The sequence below is a fragment of the Amblyomma americanum genome, chromosome 4 (assembly GCF_052857255.1).
Source record: "Amblyomma americanum isolate KBUSLIRL-KWMA chromosome 4, ASM5285725v1, whole genome shotgun sequence".
Lineage (NCBI taxonomy): Eukaryota > Metazoa > Arthropoda > Arachnida > Ixodida > Ixodidae > Amblyomma > Amblyomma americanum.
Window position 1 is genome coordinate 119,105,711 of NC_135500.1, and position 27,669 is coordinate 119,133,379.

Here is a 27,669-nt window from a genome sequence, read left to right on the forward strand (position 1 = left end):
GGAGGGGGGAGGTGAGGCGTCCGTTCGAAGGCGCCGGCGGGGAAGGGCTCCGCCTCCGCCGCGCTCGTCGCCATAAGAGGCTGGAGCGTCGCCGACCACCGGCACAAGTCCCCACGAACTGGACGTGACTCCCCGGACCTGCCTGTGTCGCAGCGCCATGGCTCAGGTGAGTCCCGGAGAGCGCCGAGGGCTGCAGCACAATCCAAAGGAAGAGACGGGCGACCAGGATTACTGTACTGTGCGACCGGCGCTTGCGCGCACCGTGACAGCGGTTGGTTGGAACGAGTGACAAGGAAAGTCGGATAGTTATACCCGTATACCGGTTTGACCTTTGACCCTTCCTTCCCTGGGCTAACGGAGCTGAAAAGAGAGGCATGCCTTCGAGGGGACGTCCCGACAGGCGTGATGGATTAGGCGCATACACCGGCTCGCTGGAGAAACGAGGTCTCATCAGCGCGCGTTCCGCATCGGCCGATCGCCCTATGCGAGTGAGGTCAGCCACGAAGAGAAAGTTGCTACCGAGCCGTAAGCACCCGCGATTATCGTTCGGGACTCGTAGAACGTGTTGAGCTTCTTTCCTTTAGCACTCCCGAAGCAGCTATAGCCTTTCACCAAGATGGGTTCGGCGAATTAATGCTGCCTTCGAGGTATGGGCGGAGATGGGAAGATGAAATAATTAGATGACTGCTGAGCGCTAGCCACGCAACAGTCAGCTTCCGTAATATAGCATTGCGTCTGCTTAGAGTTATCTTTGAATTTCAGGCTGAGCGTCACTTTTACTTTTCGTTTAAAAAAAATTTAAAACGATGCCTAAACGACACTGCATCAGAGGCATGTATCAGCGCCTTCTAATATTGAGGAAGAAGAGAATCAGAAATCGGCAGGAGAAGGCACGTGCAAAATATTTCAAGGGGGAAATTCCAATGACAGTTGAGCTGCTGCTTCTCTTGAATGCAAGTACAGTTCAAGAAAGGATGTTCTTTTTCGTGATGTTTACCTTTAATAGAGTACCCGAATTTAGTCATTTATAGATTAATTAAATCATGGACACAACTGAAAATTTCGGAATGCCTTCGCTAACCCAAAGCAAGAAAGTACGAATTTGTTGAGTTTAGCTAAAAGAAAAAACGTGCTCAGCTATTCAGCAAAAGACGTGTCTGTACTTTGTAATTCAAATTATAGGCAGAGGGGCGACCTGCTGTTATGCAAAGTGGTGTTGCGTGCGGTAAGAGTAACTATATTCACTAATAATTTTTATAACCCTCTTAAGAACCCACTTAATGGTAACACAGTGATAACTACAATCTTTTTCTCTTTAACTTCGTAGCGTAGCTTGCGTGAACTTCACTCTGTTCCTTTTCAGACTTGAATGCTTTCACTGAACAAAAACAGTAAAAACAGTAATTTCACAGTTCTAGCAGCGACAGCGTACACTCACTAACGTAATAATAATAATAATAATTGTTTTTTTTTTTGGGTAAAGGAAATGCGCAGTATCTGTCTCATATATCGTTGGACACCTGAACCGCGCCATAAGGGAAGGGATAAAGGAGGGAGTGAAAGAGGAAAGGATGAAAGAGGTGCCGTAGTGGAGTGCTCCGGAATAATTTCGACCACCTGGGGATCTTTAACGTGCACTGACATCGCACAGCACACGGTCGCCTTGGCGTTTTTCCTCCATAAAAACGCAGCCGCCGCGGTCGGGTTCGAAACCGGGAACTCCGGATCAGTAGTCGAGCTCCCTAACCACTGAGCCACCGCGGCGGGGCACTAACGTATGCGAGTCAATTTTTTTTTTCCGGCGTTTTCGTGCTGACACAAACGCTTCGCTAGACAGCTTACTCGTACTAGTGTAAAGCCCGGATAACGGGGGGTCGCGTCCTCCACTGCGGACTCCATTCAGGGCGCAATCAAATATTCTCGTAACAACTACCTTTGCGGCCGGACGAAGAGCATATGTACATAGTGTGGGACTCCTTTCTGCACCGCCCGGGGCCAGCCTGCACGGTGACGTGACGAGGAAGTCGGTGGCCGTGTAGGCACATAAGCAGTACTATATATACGAAGTGATCCGAATGAAATGACCCTCTGTAAATGGCCTCCGCATTCCCCTTCGTGACCCGTTGGGCGCGATTCCACTTGCGGTGAATAGTTGAGGGTGGTGACCTCTCGCTCTCTGGTAAGTCTGCAAGGCCTGATGCAGGGCATGACACTGCATTGGCATTTCAGCCCAGACGTAGACATATTATTCGACGTGATTGGAGTGCGTTTGATACCGCTACGAGCCAAGTGCTGGCTGCTCGGCTGCAGTAAGGGCATGTTCATAGCTCCTGCAGCTTGATCGGTTCCTCGTTTTTTTCATTTATCGAGGTGATAAATGTACATTGCTCATTATCTTGCCACAGGTACCCGTGCAACGGCTTAGCTGAGCGCACTTATACCACTTGAAAAATGTGTAAAGATTCAAGTCAATTGAACAAGCATATCGTCGCCACGTTCTCTTCTATTGTTCTGTCAGTTTACTCCATGGATCAAGGGGCGCACATTACTCAAAAGCATTAGCTCCATTCCAGACAAAAACCTTCGGCCCCGTTCGTCTATGTATAGACACAGCAATTACGTATAGCACTGAAGGTTGGCATGCTCATCACGTTATAAACGATACCTTGCGATCATCGACGGCCTTTCTAACTCGCCTTTTGATATGCCTCAATACGTGTTTCCGCCTCCTATTCGGTGAGGGCGGTGTAGATAACTCTATCTCGAACGAAAGCAGCATTAACACCATAACTTGGTTTTCTTTTCACAATTTCCGTAAGCATACCTACTCGTACAAATCTTTCTGTTGGCTTTTTATCTTTCCACATGAAAAATTCAAGGTTTCAATGCCACCGTATGTAACTCTTGTGAGGTTTTATTTTTTCTTCTCTGTCAGGTAATTACGCTTTTGCCTTGTTGCTACATGGGCACATTTATTATCATTTCTTTCACGCTGTGCTTATATGTGGCTTTTCGCTAAACCTCATTCATAGCGTAATATTTTTTCGCCCAATATTCACCTCCTAAGCCTTGTAACCATATCTAAGGCAGCACTTATTCAACGTCTTTAGCCCCAAATAGCATATCTGCTCTTGCAGTGCGAAGCTTCGCTCTCCTACGACGATTACCTCCAAAAATTTATGATCATTGCAAACCTCCGGTTATTGGATTTAAGGGCGTGAACGCTGACTAATGTGCACGTAAACTGTGGTGGCCAAATCGCGCTTCCCAATTTTCGCCTAACATATTTTGCCGGTGTTTTACTGCGAGTTCTTCCAACCTGTTTTTCTTACATTATCGCCCATACCTGGACAAAACGGTCAAGTTTCGCACCATCATGCCCTCTCTTTTTGTGTCAAGTCCTCTCTCTCTCATAAAGCTATCACAGGGAAGAATTATGAAATATGCATTTCTCAAATTGAACTCCACAAACTCCACAGTTCGGCTTAGCCAGACAATCGAGAATGGCTTAATATGGTCGAAAAAAAAAATAACTTTTTTTCGAACAAGCTTTCCATCGCTGTCGCGTGCCACGAAATGAATAGCTCGCGCTAACAACATTCTTGGACTCGAACATCATGGCGGGAATGTTGCCGCGCATTTACAGCACCCTGGAATTTAGCGAAATACCACTGAAGTTAAGGTTATTAGGCATTTCGTTTATTTGAATATAACTGACATCTAATGCATCTGGTTTTGTCGCAAAATACAAGCTATATATTGTAGAACTAGGCACCAACACGAGGCGCTGAATACTAGCATGCAACGGCTCGTCGATTGAGTAGAACGATATTTTTTTATCGGGGAATCGTCTAGGAATGGTATGAAGCTAGTTGCGACTAAGCTTAACGCGCACTAACCAGGAACTGCGGCCGAGAGGTGGTAAGCCCGCGTATGCTCGCATTGAAGGCGTGCTGTAAATAGCGCTGCGGCATAGACAGCAGCTAAACACTGTGGTTCGCAGCTCTATATACCACCCGCTGTGTAATGCGCTCAGCGTGCCCTGCCGATAAGGAATATTCCGGGCCACTGGCTCTGACAGAGGTAGCGGGCATTTATTTCAAAGAGGAAAATGCAAAACTGCAGGTAAGTCTTCTCGCTGCAGGGGTTTGCGAACAGTCAGGGCTATTTCTTCCTCGTCTCCTGAGTTCGAGTGCAGTGCGGCAAAATTTCGTTTTCGCAAGTTAGGCTTTTCAGCCTATTGCACTGACCAGCCTAACTTACATGGTCGAGGGAGAAGCCTAACTCGTCAGAAATACGCACCACGTCGTCATCGCTCAATAGCCTCGTGACGTGTTGAGCGAAGTTACAGACGATAAAAGATTTAACCACGATAAACCTGTTCGGACGCTAGCAGTTCACTTAAAGCGTGGCATGAGCAATTTGTGAGCCGCGCACTGAAACTTCTGTCATGTTTCTTGCACTTTGAAGGCACATCGAGTGACACTTATGGGACAGCCTTTCTCACAATTTAAACCTCTCGGGTGTTACGATGCGCCAAGAACGCTATTTCACGTGTCGGAAGTCCCCCCGCTCAAACGCGGTGTGGCCGGTATAGTTTGTCTAAGGACCGTATGTATTTGGGAACCGTTGTCGATTGTAGATTGAACACTGCCGAGCAGCTACAACATCACGTTCTCCATTCCTCTCCCATTGCTGTCTTCCACGTAACCGCAGTGATTAACGTCACATGCCAAACAACTTTTTTTTAAGCGAAATTTATTCCTCCAGGGCATCAATGATGGGTGATGGTTTATGGTTTATGGGGGTTTAACGTCCCAAAGCGACTCAGGCTATGAGGGATGCCGTAGTGAAGGGCTCCGGAAATTCCGACCACCTGGGGTTCTTTAACGTGCACTGACCTCGCACAGTACGCGGGCCTCTAGAATTTCGCCTCCCTCGAAATTCGAACGCCGCGGCCGGGATCGAACCCGCGTCTTTCGGGCCAGCAGCCGAGCGCCGTAACCACTCAGCCACCGCGGCGGCTTCAATGATGGGTGAAGGTGCGATGAGCAACTTAGCAAGGAAACTTTCTGCGCATTTAAGCAGCGTTCTTTTTATTTCCCTTTTGTAGGCAAAGCATTTCTAACTGGAACTGCGCAGAGCAGCTTCAGTGTTGATGCTTCAACGTGGCAGCCAAACGTGGTAGTCGAAAGGTTAATAAGCTGGCAGTTGTCAATCCTCAGGCTCATCAACAACTCCTTTCCCCCCGGAGAGCGTTTACCAGTCGCAGTAATACAAGCAAAAAGAAAAGACCGAATTGACACTGAGAATGTATTGTTCAAGTTTAGGTGCTGATTGACCAGCTAAAGGAAGAACTCTGAAACCAAAACTACACCGCTACCGCAAACCTTCCCGTCGGTCTTCTCGGCATTGGCGCTTAATAACTTTCGGTATTTTACAATTATGGGTGAATAGTGGGCATTATCTGAGGAAGAATGAATAGGAGTCATCTGTGGTAACCGGAAACACTTGTTCTCCTCCTTGTCGGCCATGGTTCTTCTGGATCGTGTGGGCAGAAGGAGTTGGCGCTCTTGCGACGGGTGCGCTATCGGTGTCACCTCTGCGCTTGGGGCAATGATGAAACGTCTGAAACGTTTTGATAAGCTGTCAATTTGACAGGGCGCCACCACCGCCCTGTGAGATTCGATTTCAGGAGCACTATTTAATAAAAAAAAGATTATTATTCCTCTATACTTGCCCTGTAATTCCTGTATCATTAATTACCCTGTAATCCTGTATAATGTCCGGCATAATATCTCATGCAATACCCGCATCTGAGGTTTACAGTTCATAAATAAATCGATAATGAGGCACCATTGTAAGCGTTCCAGGCTTGCAGAGCGAGATGAAATGATCGCATTGTCCGTCCGTAGCTTTTACGTTGGCGCCTCTTTCTAGCTGCGAGCTACCAGGTTCTGACATGTCAGTGTTCTTGTGAAATCGCGTTTAGGAGAATCGAAATAGAAGGCCTCGATAGCTGTAGGAGAAAGGATCATAGTTCGCAAATGTTTGGTCGCGAAAATGAACAATTCGTACATACTAGAACGCAAGCTGCGTTTCAGTGTAGCTTCGTCACGAAAAGTAGTGGTCGAGGGTTGGCCAACTTCCTAGAACTATTTCATCTTCATGTTTCACCGCAGTAGCATAATAGGACACGAAGGAAAGACAGGTGGTTGAGCGGTACTTCGTGCTACACTCCTGGTAGGCATTCGACCCTATTTAACATTTAGCTTTCGTTGCCACTTCAGAAGTGAGTCCTTCCGTCAGCATTCTCTTTTTTCTACGTCGAGTTAATGCGCGCGAGCCAGCCTAATTTGGAGTTGTTGCTCCTCCTTGTGGACGCCCATCTAACAGGAAGCAAAATAGGCTAATGCGGGTCTGCTGTCTCTACACCGCTTATTATTAAGAGCGGCGCCAGTTCAACGGGTCAGCAGGCATTGTTTGGAGGCTCAGAGGCGTACTGTAAACGAGAACAATAAGGGCAACAACAGCAGCAACGGACCTCGACAAACGCTATGCAGATGGGCTCCAGCAACTGAGCCGCTCTTTCTGAAGCCCTGCCGAGGGAAGATGAGAGCAGGTCGATGGTGAAAGGCTGGTCTGGGGACGACCACAAGGGAGCGAGCTTCTCACAAAGGGACGCACACGAAGCGCTGCTTATTTTCGGAACAAAACGAACCCTCGTCGCGAGATTGAGAAGATCCGAAAAGCGTCCACGTCTCCTCGCATGTACCACGTCAAGACTGGCGGCGGAGGAACCCACCGTTCGATACGCTTCATTTTGTTGCCCGATCGGATCATTCGGCCGATCTTCCGAGCTGCCTTTGAAGACTTCCCTGTACTGAGCTACGCACATGCCGGAAGCTGAGGTTTCGGAGCACAGCCCCTGCCACGTATGCACGTCGGTTAGTAGAAGAGTGGAAAGTGGTTGCGCCGAGTTTTATTTGTTATCATTATTACTTAGCGTGACTAGAGCTTCGCATTACTCCCCTGTGCATCCTGGAAGGCGAAGGGGGATATTACGCGGATTTGATAATACAAGAACATTAAATGCCAGCTGGATGAAAACTGCGCGTAGGGAAAGTAACGAGAGGAGAGGCAACACCATTGCACAGGCTACCAGCTCTGCTAAGCGGCGGTGCGCCATTTTGTCCAAGCACAAGTTTCACAACGTTGTCAATGCAACCACTAGCCCAATGGTAGACCTTTGATGCGGCGTTACCATGCATCGGGACAAATTTAGGTACGCGTCTTTATATAGGCTACATTTGACGCCACGATCAATAGTACGTCAGCGTCAACTCCTTAGCCTACGAACAAGCAGCCTACTCCTCCTCTGCAATGTGTTGTCGCTACCGGGTTTACGCAAACGCTAAAAGACCCGCGCACGTGCTAAAAGAGTGTCCCGGCGTAGCCGCTACCTAATGTGCCAGCTCTGGCGACCTCGATCGATTTTCTAAACTCGGCATACTATTGTTATGACTCAAACGTAATCCTTTTCGCAATATAGTTAACGATAACCCTCCTTCCAGTACGTGTATTTACACCAGACAGTACAACTAACGTAATCGTCTAACTACGCCACTACCAGCCCGAACAAAAGCATACGCCACCACTCACGAGGCAAGCATTGCGCAGCATATCGCCACGCTTCCTCGCGCTATACCATTAACGCGTGACAGTGCACGTCGCACTTATCCGCCCATTAGTATTCACCCAAAACAGCCAACAGCATCCCCGCCCGCGCGCATTAATAGAAGCAGTAATCGTCCGTACGCGGAGGGACAATTAACGAGGACCCTGCGCCCCATAACTGCATTTTTGCGAGCGGTACTTCCTCGAGGCAGCGGCATAACCACGTCCAAGCCGAACTGAACCTGAGCAGCAGACAGGACTAACGGTTGGCTCGTTGCTGCCTGCTGCTATCTTCCCGTCGTCACGGAGCCCGCGCACGCACACCAATCGAGCGCTTCGCGATGCACCCATGAAACAAACAGTACACGGCATCCGCCCCTTTTCGCAGGAGCGCGCGCCCCTCTCCCGCTAACGACTCCTTGTTTCGCCTTCCAGCGCGCCTCAGCCGTCGTCGTAATCGAATGCACGTGTATTTACACTACGGCGCGCCCATTGACGCCCACGTTCTCACGCCGTACGGCGCGCGTTCTCGCCTGCTCTCTGGTCGCGTTCCCCGTAAGCTCTGCCAATAGACGGCAGGTCAAGCGGAGAACGGCGGACCGGTAGACACGTTGTAGCAGGAAGCTGACAGCCCTGAACGTCGAGGTAGGGGAATACTGCCTGTGGTAAAAGGGTTGTTCACGTCCTTAGCGAAGTTGTGCACTGGATGCGATAGGGCAAAAAGATGCGAGGAAGACGTGCATCGAGATCGACGGGGTGATATTCTGCGAGCGCATGCGCGGAACGGGACGAGCAGAAAAAAACTAGAAAGAGGAAGAGCTGAGAGATGTTGAGGTCGATGGAAGGATGCATTTCCGTGAAGATATCAGCAGGATGTGTGATAACCGGAAAATAAAAACGACATACGTCGAGAGTGAAAGACCCATAGGGAAGCGTAAGAGCGCCGGAAGAGCAGGAGAAAGATGGAACAGAAGGGTTACGCTTTTACTGGGCCAGCGAGGGGCTATGGGCTGGGATGGCGCAACGAGGACCACAGCGCACGGGTAATAACTGGCGGGAGGCGGCGATGCTGGAGCAATTAAAACGAGGTACAAGACATGAAAGAAAATAGAGAGAGATTAATCTGCGCTGTGAGCAGCTGAGATGCGGGTACTAATCTGCGAGGGGGCTTGGTGACCGAAATAACGAGTAGCGAGGGCAGAGGAAGGAACGCGGATGCTGAGAGGAGGCGAGAGCCGAGCATGATGAAAGAAGAACAGAACGAAAAAAAAAATACTGCAGCACAGCCCGCCCCCCATTCAGAGCTTCGGAAGCCCCGCATCGCCGCCGCAGCATCTCAAAAGGAAAAGCGGGCTCTATAGCGCCCGCGAAACACGAAGGGGATGGTTGTGTTCGCGCTCTGGACAAGCGCTCGACGCGCCTCGGACGCTTCTTCACTCAGGGTCGCCGGCAAAGGTCGCCGCGTCTCGCCGCACCACCACTCGCTCGCCCGTCTACGGCGGTGGCGCTCTGGCCCACACACACGCACACGCTCGCGCGCACACACACGCTCATATATGGACGTTGCGGCGCTATTTCGGGGAGGAGCGTCGCCTGCCCGTCCGGGCCATTGTCTGCGGCTTCGCTGGTCGTTCTCGACAAGCCTTGTATGCGCGTTCGCGAGCGCTTAAGTGTGTGTGTGCGCGTTCGCATGAGCACACGCACGCACACCGCGCATACGTATAGTGCATCGAGGAACGGTAGAAGAGAGGAGGCGTTACTGCGGGCCGGCGCCGCTCGGCGGTCGGCAGGCCCGAGCTTCCTTGCTTCTTTCTTTTGTGCATAACCGAGAAAGCGACGGCGATGAACAGTTTGCTCTCCCGGTCCCTCCTCCGGCGGGGTTTGTATGTGCGGAAAGAAGGCGACGCTCGCCACTATCGCGCCTGCTTCCTGCGTCTCCTCCTCGGCGCAAGTGCGGCGCGAGACGCGGACGGGGAAGTCGGCGGCGGCGGCGCCGCGTATGTAAACGTAGGGACAATCTCCCCGTAGGCTGGGCGAAAGCGCGCTTCTTTTTAGCAGAAAGCGCGGGCGCGTTCGGGCAGGCGGAGGCGCCTGCAGTCACCGACGTGCTTTATTAGCTATGCGGGTGAAGCGGGCTCGACCGAGGCGCGTGGTCTATTTGCGGGGCTATTGGAGACGGGGTGCGAGGCCTGCAGGAGGAACGGCTGTGCGGTCGCTTAAAGAAGGGAAGGAAAACTTTTCGCCCTTCCTTTCGCACCAACGAAACGAAACACGTCCAGACCACCAGTACGCAGAGGGTTGGCGGAGTAACGTGCGAAATGTGCGTTAGTGGACGAAACCGTGTGAAGGAAGCGAAAGCAGAGCTGGAAGAACTAAACTGGACTCTGGTACTTACGGTTAACTGATGACATCGTGTGACTAACTCAGGGGATGAATTGCAAAGCATGATCAAGGACTTATACAGGCGATGAAGAATAGTAAGTCTAAGAATTAGTACGCAGAAAAATAAAGTAATGCCCGATAGTCTAGGGAAAGAAAGCAGTTTAAGACAGATAGCGAAGCGTGAGAAGTGGTAAGGTCATCGACTTAGGGCAAGTAGTGACCGCAGATCCGAGCCCCAAGAGTGCGAAAACTAGGAGCAAGAGCTGTTGCCGGTCTAGTTGGTTTGCTTTGCTTCTAGGCTTGTTTCTTATTCGAGGAGATTAAGAATGGGGTGGAGTGCGTTTGGCAGGCACTCTCATGTTATGAATAGCAGTTTACCAATATCCATCAGGAGGAAAGTATATAGCACGTGTGTCTTTCCGGCACTCACCAAATGGCGCAGAAATGTTGAAGCCAACGAAAAGGGTCGTACTTAAATTTAAGATGGCGCAGTTAGCAATGGAAAGGAAAACGATAGCTGCAACGTTAGAGACCGGCAGAGAGCATAGTAGGCCAGGGAACGAATGACATGATGCGAGTTACTGACATCCAAGTCGAAATCAAGAACAAGAAATGGGCATGCTCAGGGCTTGTAGTTCGAATGCATGATAACCGATGGTAATTACGGGTAACACACTGGATTGCAAGAAAAGCAAAGCGTAGCTGGAGGGCGGCAGAAGGTGAGGTGGGCGGATGAGATTAGGAAGTTTCTATGAATAAGGTGGCCGCAGCTGGCAAAGAACGGGGTTAATTGGAGAGACATGGGAGATGCCTTTGCCCTGCAGTGGTCGTAGTCAGGCTGATGATGATGATGCTGACGACGACATGTAAGCGAATGATTAAAATGTACTTTTTCCAATGAAAACATAACTCTTCGATATGCCTCCTCGAGTGGTGATACATTCCACAGTGCTGCACAAGTGTCGTTGTAGAAGGATGGTGGCGGCTGTTGGCGACATGAAATGCGCATGGTAACGGCTGTAGCATACCGGTGACGGAAGTGCGTCGCCCACTGTTGTGGACTGTACAGGATGTTTCACCTAAGACTTTGAACAATTTTTAAAATAGGCTTTTTCAGTTAGAATATCGCATTTTTCGGCATAGCATTTTCAGCGGTGTAGTATATCACAATACAGCAAAGACGTGCTAACTGGCAGGCTGTGTAACTAATATTGAATAGTTAACTTTTTGACTATTACTGTTAGGCTCCTCAATTATTAAGAGGCGTGTAGCTCACCGTAAGGAATATCCATATCAGTTTTTAGAAATTCGAAAACACGGTAACCATCGGCGCTGTGGTCCAACAAATTTTGGCTATTTCGACGAGTTACGTGCACTGGAGAGGTTGCTTTGCCTGCGAGCTTCTCGAAACCGCATGTATCTTGGCGCAATGTAGACAAAATTTTCTGGGCCACAGCGCCGAGGGTAACCGTGTCTTCTAAATTCTAAAAACTGATATGGATATTACTTACGGTGGGCTACACGCCTCCCAATAATTAAGGAGCCTAAGAGTATAGTTAAAAAGTTAACTGTTCAATATTAGTTAACCAGCCTGATAGTTATAATGTCTTATTTTTATTCTCATGTACTACACCACTGACAATGCTTTGCCGAAAAAATCGCTCTTCTAACTCAAAAAGCCTATTTTTTAAAAAATTGTCTAAAGTCTTAAGTGAAATACTTGGTATAGAAAAGTGATGTGCTCTAGGAAAGAGGACATTTCAAGCTTTCATTTTTAAGCAACATCGCTGGATTTCATCGCTCAATAAGAAGTTAAAGCCCACGAGCAGGAGGCAAAACTTTTTAAACATTTCTTCTAATTATACTGTTTAACTTAAAGCAACTGGACCAATGTCTGCATGCGACGTCTAAACAACCGTGTAATGTAGCCTGAAATCTCGAACCTCGTGGTGTTTAAGTCTCTTTTCCATCGTGAAGAGGACAATATTAAGATCACAGATGGAGGTATGTATACAGAACGGGAGTGCAGATATGGCGTAGAGGTATAGAGCGTCCGCCTCGCGTGCAAGAGGACCGGGGTTCGAATCCCGGCTCTGCACAATTCTACCAGGTCTGAAAAAAAAAACCTCTGCGTGCCGATGGAATAGCATGACCAGGCCTAGGGTGCGGCCTAATCTCGGGGACCAGAAAAGACAACACACACCCTCACCAGAATAGGATTTGGCCACCCTGCTGCAGTAGTTGGCCACGACCTTCCATGAACAAACCAATTAACTCTCGGCTGTCAGTCCCCATGCAGCGGCTGCGGAGCAACTGACCAAGGCGGAGGTCAGACCTGTGACGCAGCGGAGGGTGCGAAGGATCACTGGCTCCGGACAGGCCGCCATTGGAATCTGAACCTGGCAACGTTTAACGCTACAACGTTATCTAGTAAGCCTATCTAAGCCGTTCTGCTCGAGGAACTAGCGGGCATTAAATGAGATGTCATAGGGCTTAGTGAACTTAGGAGGACAGGTGAGGCGTATACAGTACTAAAGGACGGGCACATACTGTGCTATCCCAAATTAGCGGATAGACGAGAAGTAGGTGTGGGATTCCTCATTAATCAGGATACAGCTGGCAACGTAGTTCTATAGTATTAGTGAGAGGGTGGCAGCTATCGTAATCAGGCTCAATAGGAGATAAAAGCTGGAGCTGCTGCAGACCTACGCGCCTACATCCAGCCATGATGACCAGACTGTTGAAAGCTTCTATGAGGACGTAGAATCGGCAATGAATTAGGTAAAGTCAACGCACACTGTACTGATGGGCGACTTCTATGCGAAGGTGGGCAAGAAACAGGCTGGCGACCAGGCGGTCGGCGACAATGGGAGAGTTTCTAGGAATATTAGGGGAGGGTTGTTAGTAGAGTTCGCAGATAGAAATAGTTTACAGATCATAAATACCTTCTTCCGCAAACGAGAGTACAGGAATTGGACCTGGAAGAGCCCCAATGGTGAGACTAAAGATGAAATCGACTTCATACTATGCGCTCAACCTGGCATCGTCCAGGACGTGGACGTCCTCGGAAAGGTGCTTTGTAGCGACCACAGAATGGTAAGGTCTGGAAATAGCTTGGATTTGAAGAGGGAACGGAAGAAGCTAGTGAAGATTAAGTGCATTAAAGAGTTAGCGGTAAGAGGCAAAATAGAAAAATTCAGGCTATCGGTGCAGAGCAGATATTAATCTTTAACTGTGGAAGATGATCTTCATGTTGATACAATGCACGATAATCTGGCAGCTATCATTACGGAGTGCGCTGTAGAAGTAGGCGGTAGGACTGGCAAGCTATCGCAAGAGACGAAAGATCTGATTAAGAAACGCCCAAGCATGATGGCGTCTAACCCGACAGACAGAATAGAACTAGCAGAGCTATCGAAGTTATTAAACAAGTGCAAGGTAGCCGACATAAGGAAATTTAATATGGAGAGAATCAAGCATGCTTTAAGAAACGGAGGTAGCCTAAAAGTGGTGAAGAGGAAACTAGGCATAGGTAAAAGCCAGATGTATGCGCTAAGAGACAAGGAGGACAATGTTATTAGCAATATGGGTAAGATTTTTAAAGTAGCCGAAGAGTTTTACACAGATCTATACAGTAGCCAATGTAATCAGAAAGTTAATGAGAGAGACAGTAGCGCACAGCAATGCGTCATCCTCCCAGTAACGAAAGACGAAGTAAAGAAACCCTTAGGAGCGGTACAAAGGGCGAAAGCAGCTGGTAAGGATCTGGCAACAGCGGATCTGTTGTTGGGGAGATTGTGCTAGAAAAACTGGCCACCCTGTATACGCAATGCCTTATGACATCGACCGTACCAGAAGCTTCGAAAAACGCAAATATAATCTTAATTCAGAAGAAAGGAGACGCCAAAGACTCAAAAAATTACATACCTATCAGCTCACTGCCCGTTGCCTGCGAGGTATTTACTAAGGTAATCGCTGATAGAGTCAGGGCAACCTTAAACTTCAATCGACCAAATGATCAGGCAGGCTTTCGTAAAGGATATTCCACAATATATCATATTCACACTATCGATCAGGTGATAGAGAAATGCGCAGAATATTACCAACGCCTACATATAGCCTTCATTGATTAAGAGAAAGCATCTGACTCAGTGGAAACCTCAGCAGACATACAGGTATTGCGGAATCAGGGTGTAAAACGGCCTTATGTCAGAATACTGGAAGATATATACAGCAACTGCACAAATACCATAGTCCTCCCTCCATAAGGTCAGCAATAAAATTATAATAAGGAAGGGTGCCATTCAAGGAGACACGATCTCGCCAATGCTATTCACCGCCTGTTTACAGGAGGCATTCCGAGGCCTGAATTGGGAACAGTTCAGGATAAGGGTTAATGAAGAATACGTAAATAATCTGCGATTCGCTGATGACATTGCCTTGTGGAGTCACTCAGAAGGTTAACTGCAAATCATGATCAATGAGTTAGACAAGCAGAGCAGAACGGTTGGTCTAAAAATTAACATGCACAGAACCAAAGTAATGTTCAGCAGGGTATACTAGCTGTTTTCCTCCTATACTAGGAGTCCACGCTTTCTCTGTCATCATCATCATCATCACCATCAGCTTGACTATACTCACAGCAGGGCAAATGAGTCTCCTATGTCTCAACAACTAACCATGTCTTTTGCCAGCTGCGCCCAATCTATTCCTACAAACTTCTTAATCTCATACGCCCACCCAACTTTCTGCCGCCCCATGCTACGCGTGCCTTCTCTTGGAATCAACTCCGTTACATTCAAGGATCAGCGGTTATGTTGCCTTCGCATTACATGCCCTGCCCAAGCCCATTTCTTTTTCTTGATTTCGACTAGGATGTCATTAACACGCGTTTATTCCCTAACCCACTTCCAGCACCTCGCTGCCAATTGTGAACTGTTGTTCCCTTGCTATAGCAGGATGTCACAGCGGAACAAAGAACGTTAAAAGGAGGATCGCAGAGTTAGTGGATAAGAATTGGGTAAACTCAATGGGAAAGAAGCCGACTATGGAGATGCATAGAAGAGAATTGGTTTACGGTTTAAGGTTCATGGGGGTTTAACGTCCCTAAGCGACTCAGGCTATGACAGACGCCGTCGTGAAGAGCTCCGGAAATTTCGACCACCTGGGGTTCTTTAACGTCCACTGACATCACACAGTACACGGACCTCTATAATTTCTTCTCCATCGAAATTCAACCGCCGCGGCCAGCATCTAACCCACGAATTTCGCGCCACCAGCCGAACGCCGTAACCATTCAGCCACCGCGGTGGCCCCGTACATTGAATAGGAAAAAGAGAAGTCAGGAAAGAATCACTTTATGACAATTCTCTATTCTTTGAAGCGAGATCATGGCGCCTTAGAACACGTAGATACTAGAAGAAATATGCGCAGGATAATTATTCGGTTTGGTTTGGTTTTATGAGGTTTAAGGTCCCAAAGTGACTCAGGCTATTAGGGACGACGTAGTGGAGGGCTCCGGAAATTTCGGCCACCTGGGACTCTTTAGCGTGCACTGATTATTCATGCACAGTGTGTGCTAAATCGGAAGAGACACTGAGAGAGCAATTACAGGAGCTAGTCGGTGTGTCACCATGTGGAAACCGCGCGGGACTTAAGCAAGAAAACTGTAAGAACGACAACAGACGAATTGCGCTTTGTCTGTTGTCATCCTAACAGTTCTCTTGTTTAAGTCCAGCGCAGTTCCCATATGATGAAGAGACAATTGAGCATATTCTGCTAGAATGTCGCACTATCAGTCCCGATATCGATGCCAGACAGATCAGCATCTCTGAAGTACCAAGACTGAGGGGCAACGATGGTAACCTGAGTATGCATCCACTGTAGAGATGAGTAAAAAAATTCACAGCGACACCTAATTGCATTATATCTTGGCAATGCCATAGCATGAGAAGCTGTTTATGCCTTCAATGAATGTGACATCACTTCCCATGTGGTGAAGCCACTTCCCTCTGACCAATCAGCGAATTGAACTTCCGACGACACAGTTTCTTGCTGATAAAGTGTTTTTAAGAACGGTTCGAAAATTGCTGGTTTAAAAGCAATGAATGGACGTAGAGACAGAGCTATTAGGAGTCAAAAGCGGTGTGACCTTAAAAAAACCATTCCATGATTAACTATGAATTCCATGATTGCGATTGAGGCTAAGATGGTTTAAAAATAAATATTTAAATCTGAGGCTAGCGGCGCCCGTCACCACTTCTTTTCATAGAGGACGCTAATAGCACCCATACATCCATTCGTCTAGGTGAGTATGATAGTACTATGACTTTCCCGGGGAGGAACATTACGACGGCCTGGAATATAGGAGGATTATGACGGAGGATTATGAAGAAGATTGTAGGCAATGATTTTGGCTGATGCCGCAGTTGACTGCAGTTGCGCATGAAGAAGTAGAAAAACTGGCTATGAGTGTAATAATGAGTTATAATAAATTCATCGAACAAAAATAAGAAATAACATTAGATGTATGAAGACTCTGCCGTCTGGTTTTTGGACAACTTCTGTGAGCTCTACAGCAATACGACCGACTTGATGCCTTTGAAAAGTTGCAAGAAAAAAAGAACGGAAGCATTTATCTTATACCCCTGTCACACGGCATTTTTCGAAGGCCTTTCCAGCAAAGGCACCTCTTTTCACCAAAGGAGCGAAAGCTTAAAGGAGCAGCGACGCTGCTACACGGTGCAGCCCAAAGGTGAAACAGTCGTTGAGGCTTAGCATCGACTGCTGTGCTCGAGCCGGCTGAAGTGAGTGTTTTAGAAGTAAAGTAGGGTATTCTGTTCATTCGTTGAGCTCAGACATTTTTTTTATTCTATAATTGCTTGCTTGAAAGAACTGCAACAGCTGCTCTCGTCAGCAGCAGCAGGTTTTGTGTATTGCTTTGGCCACCAGGGGCGCTCGGTGTTGCTGCAACACTTTACTGCCTTCAAATCCGAGCGTAAAATATAAACACCCAGTATAAAAAGCTAAGCCACACACACCTTTCGTATTTTTAAAAGATGTTTTCAAACATTGTTGGCTGTATCTACTTTCTTTCATTGCTTTTACTTTTTGACGTTGGATGGCACTGCCATCGCATGTTCTCGAAGACCGCGCCTTTGGGCTCCAAAGGTCTCGGACGGGCGCCTTCGTCTCCAAGGCCCTTACCGGCAAAGGCGCAACATTTGTGCCGTGTAGCTACACTCCTTACGCCTTTGGACATAAGGACCTGATTCTCAAAGGCCTTTGCCGTGCCCGTGTGACAGGGGTACGTTTACAAAATTGGTAGGCATGTTGTGTTATTCAGGAGGCAAGAAACATCTTCGGTGATGAGTTTAAATATATACATTTCGTTCAGACAGTAAACCTACACCTTGCTTGTCCTGTTTCGTTTTTCAGGTGCATGCCGGGAATTTGTAGGCTTTCTGTTAAACTAGAATATGACAGTCAGCGCCTTTATCTTTTCTTCTGCTGCGCGACTGGGCTAAACTAGTCAGCCCAATAAGTTTGACTTGTTTTAAACCTTTTGCAGACTCAGAAAAGAGCAAAAGGGAGTTTTTACATGAGCTGGAGAATGATTTGTGCCATTTGCTTGTATCTTGCTCTAATCTATGTAGATTTCAAGAATATGATAAACATAACTTCCTGCTGCACTTCGTTGCCGTAACTCTCTAGATGTCTTCTTGGTCTGAAAGACAGTTGACTTCTGTACGTCCGCAACCAGCCGCTCATCTCACTGCATTAGTCATCTCACTGCAACAACGCAATTTGAATTGCTTACGCGTATTAGGTACTCAACTAAATCAGCACTGAATTTAATGAGTCTTAATACAGGCTACTTCCTTATTCCAAACACTGAATGCAGTGTTTAACCGAATGAACATTGCACGACAGAAGAAAACAGCTAGACGCACCGGCGATGGGCTGTTGCCTGCGAGAGTCCTTTGAAAGAAACTTGTGCTATGCGTATGTATTCAAAGAACAATACGTGGGTGATTTCATTTTCTTTCACTGATCGTCAACAGAAGTTCCTTTAGCATGCCCTTATGCTGAGCTCGCGTTCTATGTACTTTCGCTCTGAGGAAAGGCCCAAGGTGACAGCGTTAATGCTTTTATGAAGAAATCAAGAATAAACAGGAAAATTCAGAGAAAGTGTCATGCATTTCCCTAGGTAGTTCAGCAACAGCCAAAATAGTCTGCACGGACATATGGACTTCAATGTCCTCCTATAGCTCATCGTGTGGATCTCAGAAATTATAAACTTGAGGAAAAAAATAGAACAGAGATAAGAGATACTTAGTGCGACCCTTATAAAAATGGTCTATAGACAGTCTATAGACTTCACATTTAGTACGTTGCCTTCCTATAGATATTTCCTTCTGTCTATTCATGGTCTATATACTATCTATAGAAGTATACTAAAAGTGTATAGCCATAAATCTATAGATTGCCTATAGACTGTCTATAGGATTTGTATTGCCATAGATTAGTTTATAGGGTTTGTCTATAGAATGTCCATAGACTTTATAGACAAAAGTCTATGGACAAGCTATAGACTGTCTAAAGAACCTTTTGTAAGGGGGCCCAGGCAGAAACAGACAGGACACACGCACACAGCACTACCACACACCCATACTGCATGAACAGAGATCAGATATTCCATAAAATATTTATTCTGTGAAAACGCCATATGCTAAGCTCCGAAAAGTTACACGGTGCCACAAGGCTAAACTGGATACCCGTACTTTCGTGCCAACATGCAAGCGTGAAACACCAAAGGGACATTAAAAGCTTTAAAAAAGTGCAAGTGGTGATTACACACCTGAATTAGCTTTCTGCCGCCACTGCGAAAATCTTTATAGTAATTTTTCTAAAATGCAGCAGAAATTTACCCGCCGCGGTGACTCAGTGGTTAGAGCGCTCGGCTACTGATCCGGAGTTCCCGGGTTCGAACCCGACCGCGGCGGCTGCGTTTTTATGGAGGAAAAACGCTAAGGTGCCCGTGTGCTGTGCGATGTCAGTGCACGTTAAAGATCCCCAGGTGGTCCAAATTATTCCGGAGCCCTCCACTACGGCACCTCTTTCTTCCTTTCTTCTTTCACTCCCTCCTTTATCCCTTCCCTTACGGCACGGTTCAGGTGTCCGCCGATATATGAGACAGATACTGCGCCATTTCCTTTCCCCAAAAACCAATTATTATTAAGTGAGGTGGACCTATAAAGTAGCTCGCTAAATTTAATTTTTGCGGCGCAAATACTCAGGAACCCACGCGTCGCAGGAAAATATCCTACAATACTCCACTGCGTTGATTTTTGATTAAACAACCACGTCACACATGGGCTGACCAAAATGAGTAGATTCGTCGCGTGTCCATCAGAAGCTCCCATTCCGAGATGAGGAATGCAAATAGGTTTTTTTTTTGAAGGACTCTAGCCACCTAATTTTAGTTGCGTGTTTTATACTTTAAAATGACGCGTTAAACATTAGAATACATTTATCACGGCGTCTCCTTCCTGTGTGTTGTGACTAGCCAAGACATTTCCGGACATATCTTGGAGAGAAAACAGCGCTCGTCTGGTGACAACTGACATTAAAGGAGTGCATAGATAACAAATTTTTGCTTGCGTGTTTTCTTCTTTCAAGTGATGCGTTAGACATTACTATACATAGACCACCCCGTAGTATTCCCCAATGACCGCTAAATAATTTATAATTGAATTTCTTCTTGACGCTCTTTACGTATCGGTTTCATCGAATGATCGACGGTTGTCACGTGGGGTTGGTGTTTAGGTCATAGAGTGACTATACTTCTTTAGGTAATACTAATTAGGTACTAAAAACTGCATAATTGCTGATACGTAGTTTTAATTCGCTATAACACGTAAGCCGGCCTGCTTCAACAGCTGGAACGACAACAAAACGATTTATCAGCAGTTGTATTGCCGTTTTTTTATGCCCCTGAGCCCCAACTACACGTTACAGATATCGTTCGCTTCATGAAGCCGAAATAGCGTCAAGAAGAAATTCAATTATAAATTATTTAGCGGTCGTAGGTGAATACAACGGGGTGGTCTATGTATAGTAATGTCTAACGCATCACTTGAAAGAAGAAAACACGCAAGCAAAAAATTTGTTATCTATACACTCCTTTAATGTCAGTTGTCACGAGACGAGCACTGTTTTCTCTCCAAGATATGTCCGGAAATGTCTTGGCTAGTCACAGCACACAGGAAGGAGACAACTTAGGGGAGGCCCTTACGTCACCTTTTTTTGAAGCCGGAATTGAGGGCTCCGTGATGCCAGTCAGCCACCAAAGAGGGTACAGAGAGCGACTAGTGTCCCCGTTGTTATGGGAACCCGAGCATGTGCCGAGAAATTCGGGCGGCAGGTATAGTGTGGAACACCTCTTCCAACTCGATCAGCCGAGGGATCGAGCTTGCCGCAGGCACTGTTGCTACGAATATACGTTGTTTTTACGCCAGAGAATGCCAACGGGTCTTTGCGAATAAAAGTACGGGACTTCTGCCACCTTTGCGCGGCGAAGCTCTTGTAGTTGGGGCCTCGGGGACTATCTCACGTTTTCTTTCCTTCATGAGCCACCGTGGTGACAACTTGCTGGCATCGTTCACGCACACTTTAACGTAATTAATGTGGAATTTGAAATTAGTTTCCGCTGAAATCTCCAGTTCTGAAGAAAGACCGGCACCGAAGTTGTGAGCGAAAAGGCAGGTGGCCCACCTGCCAGCTAGGCCACGTGACCTTATGACGTCATCACAACCTGCCCACAGTGCCTGGGAACAACCTGCCCACTGGGTTGTTAGCGAATGCCCATCGTAGGAGCTGGGAGTTAAATTACTGATTATTCGCGACAGGTTGCTCGGAAAGAGCATCCTGGTACTCACAAGCCCCACCAGTGGCTATGTTTCAAACAGCCACATGCCGGGACAGTTACGCATATGGCTTAACCACTGCATCACTGCGCCACGAGTGTCATGAGCATTCCCCCCGATCTACGTATAAATGTAAAGCAGAGAATGACTATGGCTGAGGACCCAAGACCGTTGAAGGGACCAATTAACGTTATCGTGTCATACCCTTAATGCTGAGCATAAGCGTCCTCTAAAGTTTTTTTTTTATTCAAGCTCAGACACAACACTGAAATTGCAGCATTAGGCTATCTACGAGCACTGATTCGAATGAAATTTGCTGCATTTCAAGTTAAATGATGGTGAAAAACATTTATTTATGATTATTTACAAGAGAGAGTGGGAACTGGCCGTGAGGGCCAGCCCATTACAAATAACAGGAGGGGTCCCTATAGTTGGTATAGCAGTTCTAGGTTGGAGGTTTAGGAACAAGTTGACAGAAAATCGCACACGGTTTGAAAAAAAAAAGAGCTTAAAATAATAGAACTTTAAATTAATCGAATCGTTTTTTTTTTTCACGTTTGCATCTCTGGAAGCAGATACAAACATTTGAAAGGGCCCATGCCAGGGGGCCGGAAGCTCGCACTATCGGCCTTGTTGATTACACTGTACTTCATCTGCATGAAAGCCGGTTACGACAGCTCCAAAGTATGGTTTGAAAAATAATGACAGAAAGAAATTCCCAGCCATAAAATAAGATGATATTTTACAATATTTGTCATTTCAAAGTTATTTGCTTGCTCATTATGGGCTTGAAAGTTTTTAAAACTTACACATCAGCGTTTTCAAATACTGTCACTCTCAGCACCATTTCTTTACCGGATATTTAGTGACTAAATCAACATTATTTTGCTATCAGTTGTTGAAGTTTGCCTTTTTCTTGCAAACCGCTTCATCGACTGCTGAATTTCTTTATCCTTATCTATCTTTGTTCGTTTATTTAAGATTTGGTAGGGGCATCGGACCAAGACCTCCTGACGTCCCAGAGGATTCCCAGTCACTGGTGCACACATGGGTTCACGTACACACACTGTTGATGCCTCAGGACACGTCACTCCTTGTGTCTCTCTTTCCCTGCTCAGGACCACCTCTACCCTCTTAATATTTAAGCACTTTTCAGGCAAAAAAGCGTGGTGGCTTAGTCGGCTACTCCCGTCATTTGTTTTAATGCTGCAAACAAAATCTTCTTTTTTATGTCCTATGGCGTCGTATACGATGTCGATACAGTGGTCTCAAGCACGCTCCTTTGAGAGTTCGCTGTGCCAACATTTCCTTAATCGGAAGTGGACGGCATTTTTTGCTAACAGCTTTTGTTAGGAATGAATTGCCTCGTAGCATCGAATTGTTCTGCATTAATTGGATTGTAATCGGTTAGGCCTAAATTCGCCTGTATACATTTGGAATCTAGGTATAGGGGACGATCGATAGTGGACTTATGATGCACCCCCCCCCCCTCCTAAAAAAAAAAGTCTTTTCTCTTTTCCTTGATCTAAAGCACTTCTTCGACTCCTATTCACGACCTCTTACGCCTAACTTCCGTGAAATGCTTAGTGGCATCCACAAGGAATCCCTGCGACTCCGTGTACACACAAAGCCGCCCTGCGCACACATTAGATGCCTCGCTGCATCCGAGGTGCTGACGGATGCACCGCTGGAGAAAACGGAAGCGTATGGCGGCACCGCCGTTGCCGGAATGTGGCGCACAGCAGAGGCGGCAGGAAGGAAGGGAGGAAGCGGGCGCTTCGGCTCGTCTTTATTTAGAATGGAAAAGCGAGGCTGGGTGCTCCGATCATCCACGCGGTCAGCGACGGCCCAGGAAGCAATGCGTGCGAGAGCAGGACCCCTCCGAGGTCCCGGGTAACGTTGGCGGTTTTAGAGAAGGTAGAGCGAGCGGCCGACGCGTCGTCCGTCTCGATCGAAAATAACTCGAGAGATATTTACGAGCCTTGGTTTTCGCTGGGGGGGAGACAGTCTCGCGGCAAGCACACGGTCACGCTTTTGCCTTCCGGAGAGGGATGCTTGCAGTGCCTATAGAAAGCCTGTTCCTCCAGCTTTTCCCGGTTTACTGGGATTAATGTGTCTGCATTAACCACCGGTAAGGTTTACTACGTAGCCACTGTGCACCCAACCCAACAACGAGTTCTCGGCGTGGCTCTCGGTACAGAGCCGGGGCGACTGTGCGAACCTCACAGGTGCTGCAGTGCTGAGGTTATCACGCATGAGCAATTCCTACGAACCCTCCTTGCGGGCTCCGTACAGAAACCGAGTTTCCTGTCTACCGTGAGTAACACTAAGAGCTAGATCATTGCAGTTACTCATTCTGTTGATGAACATAATTGTCATATTATCATCTGGGCCGCGGCGGTGGCACAGTGGTTATGGTGCTCGGCTGCTGACCCGAAAGACGTGGGTTAGGTCCCGACCACGGCAGCCACATTTCGATGCAGGCAAAATGCTAGCGGCCCGTGTACTGTGCAATGTCAGTACACGTTAAAGAACTGCTGGTGGTCGAAATTAACCGGAGCCTTCCTCTACGGCGTCTCTTATAACCTGAGTGGCCCTGGGACGTTAAATTCTATAAAACCAACCAAACCGAACCATATTATTATTTGGCCCCGACCACCGAGCTCCTACGAAAGCGGAGTGCGCAAGTGATTGTACAATGAGGTTCTTGTGTGCGTTGAGAGATCTACCAATGCAAAGGAGGTCGGAAGCCAATTCGAATCTCTTGATTACAGCGTACACATTGGCCCGCGCGATATCGCAGATCTGGGCAGCGCATCTCGATTGACTGAACTGCGGAAGAATCTCCCCCACAGTGCAGACATGGGTTTACTCTGGAAGAAAATCTGAACGTATTTTTCATTCTTATTCAAAAGCGCAGAATATGGGTTACCATAATAAAATCACAGTAACTAAATGTACCGGGGCTATCTAAGCCTAATCCAATAATCTCAGTTCAATTAACTCAGGCCGCCCTAACGTAGCTGCTAATCTTGTGAGCAGGTACGAGGACCTAAAATCGATTGCAGCTTTTTCTCGTTTTCTTTTAGCTTCACGCACCGAACAACTTGGGGTCTTCAGGCCATAGTCACAGAAATTGTGTGTAGAAGTGAGCTGGCAGCAGTTGCAAAAAAATCAAGTACAAACCGCTGACGAGTGCTTTGTGTTCTTTCTTCAGTTTTTACGGACGACTGTGGTAATCATACTGGGATTCCTGGTCCATCAAAGCCACCAAGGTTTCCTGAGCGGAGGCACTGACCGCGGCAACAACAACGGTAACCAGCTCGGCGGCCAGAACTCACCACCGCACAGCCTGATGGAGGCCCTGCAAGAAAGTGGGGGCTTCCGGGTGTCCGGCCCTTACCAAGTCTCCGCGCCCTTTTCGATGCCCTCTGGATCCTTTTCAGGACCGGTACCCTTCCAGGGAAGCCAAGGAGGATTCCATGGCTCCGGAAACAGTCAAGACGGAAACGGTGGCAACTTTGGCGGCTCGGGAGCTTTCCAAAGCAGCGGGAACTTCGCCAGACACACTGACAACTTCCAGGGACCAAGAGGCTTTCAGGGGTCAGGAAATTTCCAAGGCCCAGGAAACTTTCAAGGCTCCGGAAACTTCCAGGGGCCGACCGGATTCCAGGGGCAATCTAATTTTCACGGACAAGGCGGCAACTTCCAGGGCCAAAGTGGATTCGGCGGACAAGGAAACTTTCCTGCCTCTCAGCGGGGATTCCAGGACGGTCCTGGAGGACCATTGAGTTTTCGCAGCCAGTTCTCCCCTTCCCTGCCTCCGCGCGCTCCGGACACGCCGCACGTGTCCATTCAGCCGGCAAGCGTGAAGGTGGTGTACGTTCCAGTAGTTTCTACAAGCATCAAAGCGTCCAGCCTCAGCAAGCTTACCGGTGAGCCCGCTCACGGGAAGGACAGCACCAACTCCTACTTCACGGGCAGCGGACAGACGGGACCGTCTCAGCAGGAAGTGTCTAAGCCGTCGTCTTACAGCACCGGCATAGGATCTTACGGAGTGAAGCCAACGGGGACGGGCAAGGCCCACGGCCACACGGGCGGCGGTCACGCTACGATACCCATAATCATCATCCAGAAGGAGCATCATCCCGGCGTGAAGACCACGCAGCCAGTCTCCTTCCCGGCACCGACGTCGCAGGGGCCCCAGAGCCAGCAGGGTAGCTCAGCAACAGCAGGAGACTTTTCCAAGCAGACTTACAATCTCGGCAGCAGAGAGCCCACACAGGCGCAGCACCATCAGCCGCGGGGTCACCAGGAACACCACCAGCGCCAACAGCAGCGGAACCAGCAGGGTCCGAACCTCCAGGATCAGCATACTCACCATCAGCAGCAGCACCAGCAAGTTGTTCAGCAACAACAGCAACAGCACCAGGATCATCATCAGCACCAGCAGCAGGTGGTTGGCCAACGAGCGCCCGACCATGGTCACGACTCGGCACACCGCAATGCGCACGGAGGAACCGGTGCCGTCATCCCGGTCATCATAATCCAGAAGACGCTACAGCAGACGGTGGGTCGGCAGCAACACCAGCACCATCAGCATCAGTCCGGAGGCTACAACGTTCCCGCAGCGCCGCCTCCGGTGCGGGGACCCACGGCCTGGAGTCCGTGGAGGTAGGCGGGCCGTTCCCAGCTGCTCCAGTTTATGTACGCTTATCGTCCCACACCCACCAGAAAGACAGCTATGCGAACCATTAATACGTAAATGCCTCGTGCTTCCAATTCTTTTCGTAGACACGCGAGCGAAAGGAGTGACATGGTCGAGGGACAAAGCAGTGAAGGTCATGAAGAAATGGACTTCCATACAGATTATCAACTTGGAGGGGCGAACACGTAACCGGTGTACAAAATGAGCAGCAAGCAAACAGATGCAACTCGTTTATGTTATCTCGCGCTCCTGTACAGTCTACATTTTTTAACGTTGAAGGCAAAAGGGGCCAGGATATTCATTTGAGCTACCATAGCCCGTTTTGTTCGCCAACCATTTGTTCATGAAACACAGGACCGCTTACAAACTGCTCTATGTATTAAGCAAAACATTATTTATAGTTTTCGGTTATTATTTTTTATTTCGATTACGCACCGCGCTCTTATTTCTGGTGCCTTTTTAAAAAGCACATTTCCATAGCGCGCACCAAGCAGTAACGTTTAGATTATTTAATAAATCGAACTACGCGACAGGGACGTAGCTACTAGCAAGCTTGTGAATAAAACCGCACACGGGAAAATACTCCCCAGAAACTCAACCAATGTAAATCACAGTGCACACGCAGCCTGTTTTCTAGTATGCTCCCCGAAACGAACCCACTTCGCTATATTCCTTTACTCATTTATGGGCATCGAAATCTCAGGTACGGTAAGTTCTTGACGGGAACTAAAATGTGGTTACCCCACGAAGTGGAGATGGTGAAATGCTAGAAGAAATGTTGATGCCATATGCACCACTTTTGTAGCGAATAAGCCTTCGACAAATAAAATTTTTCGACATGTTTGTTCCTGTGAAATTTTGTTCTCAATTTCAATACTTCGTCTGTTTGCCCTCTTTCATCGCTATCGTGCAAGCATGAAAGCAGGGCATTTGCAGAGGAATGCTGTAATATATTTAAAAGGGTAAGCGTTATGTTCACGTTTGTACTAAAGGTTAATTCTCTAGCACAGGCCGGCAATTGAGGAAAAGGATAACGCGGCCGTAGAAAGAGTGCTGATAAAGCTCTTCAGCGACAGCGAGCTTAAAGCCCGAAACCTTTTCTATACTCGCGGCGCCTGTGCTTCTAGAGAAGCTATGTTGTTTAGCTTGCAGTACGCTGTGGTATAATCGGCTGCCATAAATTTATATCTTTCCTAATGCGGACAGCCATAACATATGGTTGTGAGACGATCACCATGATGAAGCAAAAACTTCAAGCATGCGTGTGCGTCCATTGGATCAAAAAAAGCATTTTCTTGTGCGCACACGCGCTAGTAATGTGTGCGTAAGTGAGTGTTGGTACACAGGGGGTCGATTCCACGATTGCGGCTGTGCGAATTCAAAGTTTATTAGGAATCATGGGAAGGCTGACTGCGTGGCAACCTTTAGTAGAGAGCCATTAGTTGAGTGATTGGTGAATGCATTCATCTGGTCCAATTTTAATTCAGTATTTTGAGAGGAGAACCACAGCACAAAGAGGAGACTTTCTTGCAAACGGGTTATTTTTCTTTCGTTGTCGCGGCGGGGGTTGTCGGCACATTGCGTCACGTACATCTCCCGATAGTGCAGTCACAAAAGTGTCAATAACGCGTAGTACGTATGAATGTTGACCAGGGCGACCGCGCTGTTACCCACTGTCGCAAGTGGCCCATAGCTACATCATGGGACCATTCAGTAGCGATGCGCAATCCCAACCATGGCTGCCTCCATTTAGGAAAAATTTAATAATACTGCTAAAGCACCGTATGGCCGCGCTTGGATGGATGCCAAAGACTAATTGCTCCCTGAATACAAATTTACTCCACCTTGGGAGATTCCCTTAAACATTGAACCAACGTGTTTCCCACTTCAAGTTGTTGGTCAATTCTCTCTCGATCTACCATCAGCTAGCCGTAATGGTTAACTCAGTTGGTAGAGCGGTTGCTCCAGGCAGGC

At 47.7% G+C, this 27,669-nt stretch overlaps 1 protein-coding gene across 1 annotated transcript; it reads left to right on the forward strand.

Moving 5' to 3' along the window:
- On the forward strand, positions 1–26,548 carry LOC144128279 (uncharacterized). The gene is made up of 2 exons (XM_077661567.1): positions 1–166; positions 24,205–26,548. The coding sequence occupies exons 1-2, from the start codon at positions 158–160 to the stop codon at positions 25,663–25,665; spliced, it is 1,470 nt and encodes a 489-aa protein (XP_077517693.1). The 5' UTR covers positions 1–157; the 3' UTR covers positions 25,666–26,548.
- The last annotated feature ends 1,121 nt before the right edge of the window (positions 26,549–27,669 follow it).